General features: G+C 42.2%; 1 protein-coding gene across 1 annotated transcript; it reads left to right on the top strand.

Annotated features, from left to right (window-relative positions):
* The first annotated feature begins 983 nt into the window (after positions 1–983).
* Positions 984–7,265, top strand: phlda1 (pleckstrin homology-like domain, family A, member 1). Its single transcript, XM_008401372.2, has 2 exons — positions 984–2,594; positions 4,984–7,265. The coding sequence occupies exon 1, from the start codon at positions 1,797–1,799 to the stop codon at positions 2,553–2,555; it is 759 nt and encodes a 252-aa protein (XP_008399594.1). The 5' UTR covers positions 984–1,796; the 3' UTR covers positions 2,556–2,594; positions 4,984–7,265.
* Positions 7,266–13,252: the final 5,987 nt, after the last annotated feature.

Raw genomic sequence — 13,252 nt, 5'->3', positions numbered from 1 at the left:
ACTGACTTTAAAATTAACCCTCGCACAATACGAGGAGCACGGCAGATGTCTGTCGGACAACGTAGAAGCAAGGGGGGGAGTTGTCCCGTCAGACTGTCGGTGAGACTGTTTTTGAAACCACACTAAAAACAAGCCTTGTAAAGGCTCACGCATGTTTGAGGTGACTGCTAAACTGCACACAGGGTAAAAATCTTATGGGATCCATTTGACCCCATTTCTTAAGGCCCATCTGCTCCAGCTTTCAAATATGGTAAAGCAGAAAAACGAGAATCTTTAAACTCCTTTACTCACGTCTGTATTAGGTACACCAATGGTTTTCTGGCCGATCTTTTAAAAACCTGACCTGCCGATTCTGATTTTGGACGATGAGATCAATTTAACATGGCACGGCTTGGTCAATCAGCGGTCTCCCAAAACAAAGGAAATGGGGAAGTGGATGGAGCAGGTTTGTTTCTCACAGGAAGATCTAGAATGGTGCGCTCCCTCCATTTCTCCTGGAAATAATTGGGTGCTTTAAGCTCTGGGTCAGGTCAAGAATCCACAGCATTTTTAGCAAATTATAAAAAGTTATTTTAAACCATGATGAGATGAGTACAACCACAGTGGCTGTGAATCATCCACTCCAGGTCCTGGTCATCTCATCTCATTTATACTGAACTTAATTTGGGTACAAAATGGCGACTCCTCCTTCAGGACGTTTTGTACCCTCCATGGAAAAGTTTGATATGAACTGATTAAAGCTAACGCTCTAATATATATCCTGTCTCATGGAAAGAAATGTGATAGCTGCTGTTAATCCGGTGCCACCTTTTATACCAGGAGATGGTGCAATGCAAAGTTTTCTGGAGCAGACAAAAACACTTTGCTTAACAGCTCAGGAAAATGAACCGACGTTTTCATAGGAATGTCAAAAAAATCTAATTGAATTGTCTGAAATTTGTCTCGACAAAGAAATGAATGAAAAATGTTCTGACAGGCACCCATTTCCCAGATAAAGACCAGTTTATTTGCATCTTCAATTTTCAACAATGGTAGAGAAATTTAATAGAATATTTACTACAGAAACCACGTGGAGCTAAAGCACCGTTTGCTATCTGGAAGATCAGTACCAACAGGTTAAAAAAACAAATTCATCTTTAATCAAAGTTGCTCTAAATCAGTTGTGGAGTCCTTCAAGGTTCCTTCCTGGGTCCTAATTTATTAATATTATATGATAATGAACTCCAAAGTTTTGACGTTTTTATTTTTTGTATTTGCAGATGACACAAATGTAAACTAAACTGGAAGCCACATATTAAAAACATTAAAATATTTAGAACTTTTTCTTTCACAAAATAAACATTTTAAACCAAAACTATTCTTGTTGTACGGTCCCTCATAGTTCCATACATTACTTTGTTTCGAGGTTTGAGAAAAATTGCAGTAAATATTTAAAAAATATATAACCTTAAGAAAGGGTTCCGTGGACGTTTATTTTTTTCGCGTCAAGTTCCGCCAGAGGGCGCTGTGGTGCTTTATTTTAAACACATGGCACTTCATGAACTCTTACGGGGTTTGCACTGGAAATGGAATATGACCACTAACACATCAACCAAGAAATATACAGTAGGAAAAGACGATCCGCAGCAGTGATATAATTAATGCGACATCGTGGAAGTAATGCAGATTAGAACCAGTTAGTAACGGATGGATGTAAAAACAGCCTCAAGGATTCAAATTTGTAGTAAAAAGTAGATGTTCTCCTGCAAACTTTAAAAAGGCAAGCAAAAAAAAAAAAAAATCTCAGGGGAGTGAAGATGGAGGTCTCGCTGTATAGTATAAAGGGGAGTCTTGATGACCGGGCTTCCATGGTCTCGGGGGGTTTTACTCTACTCAGGGGGGCGGTGCACTTCTCCAGACCCCTCCCGCCCCCAAAAGCCGCTCCACAAACAGTGACCGGCAGGCAGACTGCTAGTCAGGCGCTTCCTCCACATCCAGCAGCCACAGCTGCATCCCATGCCCGCAGCCTCTCCGGGATAGAGCGCCATCGATCAAGCAGCGTCCGTGCGTCCATCAGGCTGGAGGTCCGCAGCGGTCGGCCGAACATGCTGGAAAACGGGAGGAAGGTGTACAAGGAGGGTCTGCTGGAGAAGCGGAGCGACGGGCTGCTGCAGCTTTGGAAGAAGAAGCACTGCGTCCTGACCGAGGACGGCGTGCTGCTGCTGCCGCCCAAGCAGCACGATCACCCGCAGCAGCAGCAGCAGCACGGAGGAGGCGGCGGCGGCGGAGACACGGGCAAAGTCAAGGAGCTTCACTTCGCCAACATGAAGACAGTGGACTGCGTGGAGCGGAAAGGCAAGTACGTCTACTTCACCGTTGTCATGACGGAGGGGAAGGAGATCGACTTCAGGTGCCCGCAGGACGAGGGCTGGAACGCGGAGATCACCTTGCAGATGGTCCAGTACAAGAACCGGCAGGCGATCCTGGCCGTCAAGTCCACCCGGCAGAAGCAGCAGCTGCTCGTCGTGCAGATGCCCGGGCAGAAGACCGTCCGGAGCTCCCCGAGCGTGGCGTGACCCGCGGAGAGCCCCGCACACACCGGCGCGCCTTCAGCGGTAAGACAATGGGAGAAGGATCCGGGGGGAAGGAGAAAGAAAAGAAAAAGCAGGCATGGCATACTATAAATTACAATAAAGGCGTTTGGACTCAATTTAATACTTGTTAAGAATCACAAAGTCTAAAAGATATTCATTGAAACGGCTTGCAAGTTAAAAAGTGCAGTGGGCCAAGTTAGTAATTTAAAACGCGGGAGCTTCTGAGGTGTTGCTGCGTAGAATAACTTCCAAATTTGCACCATGATGTAGTGCGGCTCTCGCTGCTCCACTCAGATTTCCACACACGTGGCTTTTCTGTGGCAGCAGCTGATTTGTGAGCTTCTGACACAACTTGAATGTGTGTGCACCCATAAAAATATAAATCAATTGTGTCAACTATTTTAAAAAAAAAACAAAACTGGTGACAGGAAGTATATTCAAGTGCCACATCAGCCCAATTTAGTTTTTCAAACAGGGCCGACCCAAAGTTAAAGGGGGGCCTGGGTTGGAGTTGATTCAAGCCCCCAACAGCTAGCACAGCAGCACCTTGTGGATCTGTTTTTAGATGACTCCAATGACATCACTATAAAATTATTTCCCCCCCTTATGGTATAATTCGATGTTCATAAATTTTTCATTGTTTTAAAAATTTTAATTAGAATTAACAATTTCCCCCAAACATCCTGTTTAAACAACAATAGTACAAGTTTAAAAGTTGCCTCATTCTCCATAAAGTACAATTGACAGCAAAACAAGGTGTTAGCCTGTTGGCGCTAAAGGCTCTTCTTAAAAACTATATACACCACATGGGGGCGCCAATTCTCACTGACTAGAAATGCTAATACGCAAAGTATTTAAACTTTAGAGTTTTTGAAGTAAAGCTCCACAATGTAGCTTCCTTACTTCTTGACATATTTTGTTGGTTTTTTTAAACATAAATAAGCACTACGTGCGGTGGAATGCTAGCTAGCAACTGATCAGATGGGCACAATATTTCTGTTGATTTTGGCTATTTAAAGCAGAAAAAGTGTAAAATCTTCACATTCCTATGAGACACATTGCTAGGGCTGATTGCCGTTGTTTCCCTGCTGACCCATGGGCATGCCAATGAGCATGCCAACAGTTGCATCCTTTGACCCCTGCTGGAGATATCAGTGCTCCTGATGAGGTGTGACTCCTCTGTAAAACCACCTAGAGTTAAGGAAACTAGGTGGTTTTTTATGCAGAAAACCATATCAGACACAACTGTTGCCAATAAGTTTTGTAGTTTCACAGTAGCCTTTGCCTGAACTCCTCTAGTGAGATCAGAGGAGACCACAGACCTAATGGGCATTAGGTCTATGGATTTTGTAATTATGCTTACCTTTGCTCTATAGCTGTAAAAACAGTTCTATTGTTGTGCCCAGAGTCGGGTTTTACCTTTCCTCTGCCTCTCTGTGTTAACCACAGTCAGTCTAATTCAGTGTTTTTCAACCACTGTGCCGCAGCACACTAGTGTACCGTATTTTCCGGATTATAAACTGCTACTTTTTTCCTACACTTTGAACATGCGGCTTTTCTGTGGATTTTTCTTCAACCACCAGGGGGCTCTTTAGCAGGAAGTGAATCATTGGAAGTCAAAATTGGAAATCCAATTTCCAATTTTGAATTTTGTTGAGAACACGCTAATTTTCATTTAGAACAAGCACATGTTAGCAGCAGGCACGACGGAGAAATGTTTTCAAACTCCTATGATGCAGCTTCTAAATTGAGGAGAATCGATCTGGCAGTACAGGAGGGAAATAAAACCGCTGCACGTAAACTCGGCGGGAACAAAACCGGATTTGGAGACAGAGAACACTGTCCTTAATATATCCAGCAGTTATTAGGATGCTGCCCTCTGCTAGGTCCTTATGGGAAACCGAGAGCGGCAGAGATACCAGCGACATGGACATCATATACGTTAATGTCTATGACCAGCGGCCTGTAGCCCGGTGCGGCTGATATATGTAAGTTTCCGGGGGGATGAGGGGGTTAAAAAAAAATTGAAGGTACGGTTTATAGTATGGTGCGCTCATAGTCCGGAAAATACGGTAATTGGTCTTAAAAGATTTTTTGAAAACGAATTGATTTTCTGCAAATACACACGACAGTGTTGTGTCTCTGTTCAGGTGTATTTTTGAAGTGGACATGTTAAGTGCAATTTGAAATAAGAAATGTAAAATACGATAAAAATAAATTTTTTGTGTTTATTTGATTCCTATTCAAGACACTTTGATAAGAATGACTATATATGTAATATAGGCGGCTACAGAGTATCTTTGTTTCCATTTTTGGTTGGTGGTGTGCCTCGTGATTTTTTCAATTAAAACAATGTACCTTGGCTCCAAAAAGGTTGAAAAACACTGGTCTAATTGATTCTTATCCGCAGGTGAATTTGACACTCAGCCGAGGAAGACAATGAACCCAGGCTTCATCTCSCCCTGCTGCTGCTTCACCAAGCTCCATTCTCCAGGAGAACTGAACACCCCACACCCCAATTCATGATGTGGTCTCCACATACCAGCCCTCCCCCCCCCCAGCCCTCACTCCTCTTTTCAGTACAGAGACTTGCTTCACAAAAGACTGATGGACTAAAAGCATGTGAGAAAACATCTGTATTCTACCGTGCAATGGGTTTTGTCCCTTATTTATTAGATGTGTATATATTTTTTTATATATATATATAAAAAAAAGAAGTTGTCTGAATGTCAAGTGTGAGAGTCACTGGAGGTAAGCATTCGGTCGACTTGGACTATCTAACGAACTGGAACCTCGAGGGGAACGTTTGGTGATGTTCCCTAAAGGTTACGGAGCCTGAAACTTTCAAGAGACGATGATGAGGAAAGGCTGGCCCGGTGACACGCCGGTCCTTCCTGTAGCTTTTAGGGAACGTTCTCTCGACGTTCCCTGGGGTGGAACGTTAGTTGAACCAGCTCGTTATGGAGAAGATGCCTCAATGCTTCTGGTTTTATTTTCTAACAGAGCCAAAGACTCATTTGATACATTTCTCTTGTTGCGCAGTATTCCTCTCACTTCACTAAACATGTACAGATCAAGAAAATGATTGCGCTCTGCGGATTGACGGTTGGTTTTATATGCTTGATTTCAACGGTGTATTTTAGTGTTTCCATTGGGTGCTTTGGTTGCTTTCCGCAACTTTATTTTGCTACATTTGTGAATTGAAGGGAAAGCTGTTGATATGTTCTTAAATGATGGGTGTACTCTGACTTTTTAACCTTGGACAATAGGGTTAAGGTGACTATTTCAGAAACTGAGCTGCTTCAGAGACCGTTTCAATGCTTGGATTAAATCTTAGTGGACACATAACATTACATTAAACTTAGTTAGACACCAGAATTGTCACAATCAACAAAATTGTTATCATGACTTGAGGCTCCTCTGATTAGGAGATTTAGCCAAAGCTCTTTTTCTCAGCTACAGAAACTAGGAATTTGTTGAAATACGTTAGCATCTGAGTGATTGGCTTTGTTAGCTTACTTTGTTAGCTTAGTTCGGTTTGAATGCTGAAGTTGGAAATTTCTTTTGCTTTGTTAGCTTACCAATAGCAGTCCGTAAATAGTGCGACAATCTGTATTGTCAAACAAGCTGTTTTTGACAGTGTTACTATTGCTTATTTGACCAAATACTAAGCTAAAAGCTATTAGCTTGGATTGCAATTTCCTGCCTAGCAATGCTATTAGCCTTAACGAACACAGCAATGGGCAAATCTCACTTGGTTTTGAACACAAACCTGGAATGCATTTGTAGAACCATTTTAAAATAAAGCAAAAGTGATTCCTAGCCAGCCAATATTCAGCTTGCCAACTATTTGGTGTCAATTCCTTAAATTGGTGTGCCAACTACTGTTGATACAACTCCTGGCGTGACAGGATCCTAGGATCATAAATAACACCATCATAATACAAGATGACAAAGTCATTTGATAACATTGATGGTCACAACAGGAAAAAGTTTTCCTGATCCCCATAATTTAACCTCTTTACACCGTCTCTGTTTCAAGTTGTCTCATGCTGATTTGTAGCAATTTACTGAAGAGGGACAGCTAATCCTTATTCATTACTTATAATTAGATCCAGACAGCTTTTGTATGACTCGAATAACAGAACAGCAACCATTTGAAACAAACTTTACATTTTAGTAATTGCAAAAAGAAGGACACAACTACCCAAATCAGTCTCTGTTGCAGCTCAGTTTTTGAATGTTTGGAAAGAAAATCACTTCTGTGCTCAACAGATTGAAGGCATGGGAGAGTTTTTATGAGGAAGTAAACGTATTAATACATATAAAGGTGGCGGTGCAGAGCAACAGTCAGTGCCACATGTCAACCAGAGGCTTCAGAAATGTCTTGTGTTCCACCAGGACGTATTTTATCTCACTGTGGCTCATGATGTTTCCTCTTTCCTGGGCGGGTCTCCCACCACTCGCCAGCGTACTGCAGTTAATCCAGCACATGCCTCTGTGTTGCTGTCATCTTCCACACAGGGCCAGAGCCGTGCCCTTTATCTGACGCGGCCGGCGCGATGCTTCCCCGACATGCCTTCCTGTTTTCATCATTCCGCACTGTTAGGAACCACTGTCCAATTTCTTATTTCCACGGAGATTTATTTTCATACCTCGAAAAGATACATTCCATTAAAAAAACAAACAAAACTAAAAAAAAAAAAAAAACAACTAAACCCGCCCAGCGTCTTGTGTGGTTTCTGTTTTTTTCCCCCGCAGCAGCAGATGAATGGCAGGACCCTGTGGCTCTGTGGGGTCACGATAATGACCTGTTTAAGTGGCTCCCACTCAGTCAGTCTCCAGCCTTTCAATCCTTTACAGCCGCTGAACCGCTCACCCCGTGTTTCCTGGTCTAAATGTAGCTGCCACACAGAGAATTGAATTTCACTGCCAGTTGCTGCTCCTTAGACAAACTGCCAGTGTGTAACGTGAACGTTGCACGTGGCTTCGGACACCCTGTTGTCTAAAACCCCAGTTAATTCAATTAAAGCGGGCCCGTGTGACGGCACCTTCGCTGATCCGTGGAGGGCTTTATGCTGCATCAGCGTAATGTCGCTCAAAATTAAAATCTGGATTTCACTTTCAGCTGCTGCCTGTATCCATTACGCAGCTGTTGGTTCTGTTGGTTCTTGAGAACACAAAAAGCAACACAATCATCGGTAATGGGTGTGTACAGTATTGCACGCAGGTTTCATCACATTAGCATTACAAGAAATGTAAAAAAAATGCAAATGGATTCATGACCCTTTGAATCCATTTCAAAGGGTTGGAAAAGTATTCAGGCTTATATGTTCTCCATTAAGCCAGGTTCAGTGTTTGTTTTTATTCCCGGTTATTGAAATAATATTCAACACTGATTCACTCATATACCTTTGGCCACCTTTACATTTCATCCAGCTAAATTCTGAAGAAATTTCCCATCAAACGAACAAACTAGCATGCTAACGTGACATTCTGAAGCTAGTACATTGCTAGCTTGTTTGCTACGTTGCTTTCCTCTACGATCTCTGAGATTTACTACAAAAAAAATGTCTTTGATGAACTCTTGAGTATTTTGAAGAGAAATCTCAGGCAAAGTTGAGTTAGTTTTTTTCAAAGTAGAGTTTTACATGTTGACAGCAAAGTTAGCGGTCTACGTTAGCGGTCTACAAGCAGTCATCTAGCGTCAAAAAGCCTGGTTTGGTGTTAACAGACAGAGAGAGAGATTATGTTCTGTGTTTAAACAGATACATACAAAACATTTATTGGACATGAATGAGTTTATAAAGGGAGCCTCAATTAGGCACCATTTTACGACAAAGGGTTAGCTTTTTCTGTCTGGTGACGCCCTGACACTTAACCCCATCTACTGAATTTCACAAGACACGTGAAAATAAAAACACAAGAACGTGCGCTTGTTTCCAGGTTTTGTTTTGCGTAGTCAAACATAAATTACAACCAATTAAAAAGCATGGAAAAAAAGTTTAAACATTGAACTTTTTCATTGGTGGCTTTCTGCAGAGATCGTCTTCCAGCGTGGAGAAAAGATCAACAGGAAGACAGTTTAAGTCAGAGTCCCTGCTGCTGTTGACAGACCTCTTTGAACAAGCCGCTGCAGCTGCTCTTCAAACATTACTTAAGAAGTCTTTGCTGGGACTCGGAGTGCCGGATGACCGCTAACTAATTTCTCACCGGCAGCGGCTGTCTTTGATCGGGACAAAGTTGTGTGAACTCGTGACAGCAGGCGCAAGTGGCTGCAAGTGATTTAGGAAGTGCATCCAATCCAGACATGCGGAGCCTCCTGGGGTAGCTCAACTGGGGCTGTTTTGACACAAAACTTCAACAAACTTACAAAAAAAGAAAAACTTGTTCATGCCTTGTGCAAGGATTCATACAGCATAAACCACTCCAGTGAAGGCTGTTGAACCCAATGTCAAACCTACCTACCTACTAAATCTTTGTTGGTACTTTTCATGCTTTTTGGCATGTAGAAGACACGGCAAGCACAGAAGAAAATGGTCTGATTGGATGAAACCAATCTTTCCACATTTCCGCTGTGACACATGGAGGAGGTGGCATCATGCTATGGTGATGCTTTTCTTTAGCAATTACAGGGAAGATGCTGTGCTGACCAATGGTATAGGCTGCAGGTCAGCTGCTCAAAGCTGACCTAGCTGTGTTCCCGAAAACGTTGAAAAAGACAACAGGAAGTAGTAGGATGATAGCATGTCGCACAGTTCACGAAAACTTGTATAATTCGAATGTGTTGAATCCACATCCCTTCTGTAAAATCGCAGACTACAATTTCCCCAAAAACGCCGCATACGTAGCCAAACCATCTTCATGTGATGGAATCGGTCAGTCAAAGTCATCTAGTTGGGAATCATTGACATCCAAAAAATTTGCAAAAAAACAAAAATCAAGCAAATCTATTAGAAACGTAACATAGTAGATGCCTTGTTGTAATTACCGGGAGAGATTTGTTAAGCAGAACTAAAAAAAAAACAAGCTAAATCAGATCTCCTGCTTGGTGATCACTGTGTCAGATTCCCTCATGGAGCTTCATCACAGATCCTTCAGACACCTGGAAGCAGCCTCCTGCTCAGATCGTTTGGTTCTTCAAAGAGATAACAGGTAGGCAAAGAAAAGCCCATTATTCGGGGACATTTGGCGTCGGCGCAACTCAATAGGCTTCGTCAGACGGTGAAACAGCTCATCAGAACCACGAACAGGGAACAGATTGTTCACACACTCGCTGTTTTGTCTTCTGCCTGCTGTGTAGGTGGGAGATAGTGTTGGATTGCTTTGTGGTGCTTTGCTCAGGCTGTGTCTTAGAACTGAAGCCAACTTGTTTGCGCCTTCTGGGTCTAGTGTATTTCTGAATCCTAGCAAGACTCTCTGTCTCTGTCTCTCTCGCTTTATCTTTCTCTTTTTACAACTTGTATTTTAAAGCCGACGAATTTGCAGAGCAGAAATGACGTTATACTTTTAGAACTTGTACTCGGACGTTACGTCTCTTATGATCAGCCACAATCTGCCGGTAAATTGTGACGTTAGCATTTTGAACTGCAGGAACACTTAGCCATCTGCTCAGTAGTCCATAAACTCTTTATGCTTTCTATTTAAATGACCCAAATGGCAAAGAAATAACAATGAGCACCACAAGCTGGTTTGCTCTCATTGTTTGAGTTCACTCAATGATTGTGTGAGTGTGTGTGCGTGTGTGTGTTTCAGCAATGCCACGCAAAAAAAGAAAAAAAAGACCTCTGGTAGCTGGTAGTCTTTGTGATTCATAGACGCAATGTGTGCTGATGTTTTCATGATCAAAGTGAGCTGGTTGCATCTGTGCTTGTACAAAGACTAAGTTTTAGACCACCAACATTCTTACAGGAACTAGCTCTGACTTCCAGTCCTCCGATTTAAATTGCCGTGTTTCCATTAAGCAAATTTATTTTCAAAATGTCAAATTGCTCAAAGTCTACGGTCAATGGAAACGCAACTCGTGCCCGTGTTGGTCTTCTTCAGAAGTTCTGACTGTCTTTAGTTCACAATTATGTATACATATGTACTTTTTTGTAAAAAAAAAAAAAAACCCCAACAAAACACTGAGTTTTTTTTATATATCAACTATAAAGATCTAAACTTAAATACAGAGTTACTGGGCAGTGAACTGGAGCAGTATTGACGTATTTCAAGCAGCAGTTCACTGCTTCTCTGTGTGTGTGTTCAAAGTTCGCACTGTCAGTAGATCTGGCTCCCCCTCCACTTCTGTGCCCTTTGACCTCGTCTTTGCTTGCTGGCTTTATTGCTGGACCACCTTCCACTCTAACTTACAATTGCAGCCTCACAACACACACACACACACACACACACACACACACACACACACACACACATTGAGCAGCACTTATTGGCCAAACACCCTGCAGAGTCAGTGCTGGTCAGCTGGCTCAGCCTCACTCAGTGATCAGAGCAGAGCGCTAGCGTCAGAAGCAGAAATGTCACCTTGGTCTCTGCTGAAAAAACAAAACAAAAAAAACAAAAAAACGGAAAATTCAAAGCGACAGGGAAACTAGAAAACTCAGGAGAACATTCACATCCGTTACTGTGGCTTACAAAACTAAAAAAAAAAAATCTGAAACTCTCTCTCCAGCAGACGTTGAGGACGACTCCCAAGTTTTCAGTGTAATACAAGTTTGGTTCATCTTGATGATGGTTGAACTCGTCTTATTGTTTGTATCTAGTGCAGTAATGTGCAATTTCTAACAGATTTTCTTCCAGCATTGCCTTTGTGTTGATTTCCTCCTTAACATGTTTTCTGAAGGTGCAACCAGACAGTAAAATTGCTCAAATTGGAATTTCGATCATAAATTTGCTAAAAGGAAACATGTCAATTTAAAAGAAAATAAAAACCCTCATTTGATTAATTTTTTTTTTTTTTTTTGCGCGCTAGATTAAGTGTTTTGTTCCAGGCGTATCAAAATTCATGTATTTTGAAAAAAAAAAACTGCAAAGGAAACACGTTTTAGTGTCACGTGATCAACAACCAGATGTTTCTACTGGCGGAAAAGACGAAGAAGACGACAGGAAGTGGGAGGAGGATGATGGTGCGGCATGTTTTTAATGAATTAAAACGAGAACAAAGGGATTTTTTAAAATTGCAATTGTTATTTAGTGGAAACGCCACAATTGCAAAATTGTTGTTTTTTCTTCTTATTTTGTTTAACATTAACGGAATATTACCAAAGTTTTTACCCACATTTTTAATGGAAATGCAGCTGGTGTCCACAGTGAAACAAGTCGACTTGGGCTGAAAGGCCGTTCAGGAAGGAAGAGGCCATTACTCTAAAAGCAACACGATCACCACCTGAGGGACAAAGACCTTCATTTTAGGAGACATTTCTGATTAAACTACAACTGAGCCATCCCTGCTGTGACGTACAGGGGCGACAGTGTCATGCTGTTGGGTTGTTTTGCCAGAGGAGGGACTGGTGCGCTTCACTTTGCGGAAATATTGCAGGAACATTACAGCTTCGGCTTCAAAGGGCCTTTAAAATGGATGGCAGTTACAAATGGGTCCTAGGAAAAACAAAGTTAATGTTTTGGATTGGTGATTACAGAGAACAGCGTTACAGTTTATGAAGCAAATCTATCAAATACTAATGAAATGTTAGCAAGGACTCTGATTTTGAAGACAGTTATAATATGTTCTCATTATTATGGCATTAAACACAGAATAATGGCATTAAACACATTCCCTACAGGAGTGAGGAATCCTTGAGAAAAAAATGGTTCTGCGCTTCGAGTAACAGTGCGTGCAAATATCTGGTTTCAACTGTTAGCGCTACATTGTGTTACTCTGTCACAGACATAGTTATCACGAGCTATAAATAAACCCCTCAGGGGTCTATGTTTTTTTTTTTGTTTTCTTTTAAATTCAATACTTTCCTCCTGCTCTGCAAATGCTCAAACACGTGATCCAGGAAGCAGGGGACATATTTAATCCCGAGTTTTGGTCTCAATCAAGCGGAGGTCCAATTGTGCCGCCTCCTGTTGTCCACACACTCACACATAATAAACGTCCTCCGCCTTATCAGTATCAGTATGCTGCCGCTGTATGCTGAAGACGGCTCCATACAGACGGGCTGTCTGCACCGCGCTCGTTATCTGTCCTGTCACCTATGCACACGCACACACAGGTGAGCCTACAACAACAGCAGCCAGGCAGCTGAGATGACTCGACTTCCTCGTCGCACACCCACCCCCAAGGTCAGCGATAGGCCAGGCAGCAGCAGGGACACCTGTTCCCCAGCCAGTCCCTGACCTCCCTCTGTTTGCATGAAAAGGCGCAGTTCCTCTTTTGCATGAGATAAAGCCGTTTGTTACACTAGGATTTTTTTTTTCCCCCAGGAATCAACGGCAGTCGAAAAACCTATGCGAATGGAGACGTTGAACGTATTTGCAGATGAGCTGATTTTGTAAACGGAGTGCATTGTCAACATCAGCCAGGCTTTTACCTGTTCTCCACCTGTGTTTTCAGAACTGCCGCAACTTGCTCTTCTTTATCCTGTTTTGGACGCCGCCCCGTGTGTCTTCATTGTTAGAAGTGTTTAATGTAATTATTTTTAAAACATCTCTAGTTATGTCCAGAATTATTC

The sequence above is a fragment of the Poecilia reticulata genome, linkage group LG23, assembly GCF_000633615.1.
Source record: "Poecilia reticulata strain Guanapo linkage group LG23, Guppy_female_1.0+MT, whole genome shotgun sequence".
In the NCBI taxonomy this organism is placed as follows: Eukaryota; Metazoa; Chordata; class Actinopteri; order Cyprinodontiformes; family Poeciliidae; genus Poecilia; species Poecilia reticulata.
This window is presented reverse-complemented; position numbering and strand designations above follow the sequence as displayed.

Coding starts and splice junctions, on each gene's coding strand:
- phlda1 (XM_008401372.2), top strand. CDS start 1,797: ATGGAGGTCTCGCTGTATAGTATAAAGGGGAGTCTTGATGACCGGGCT.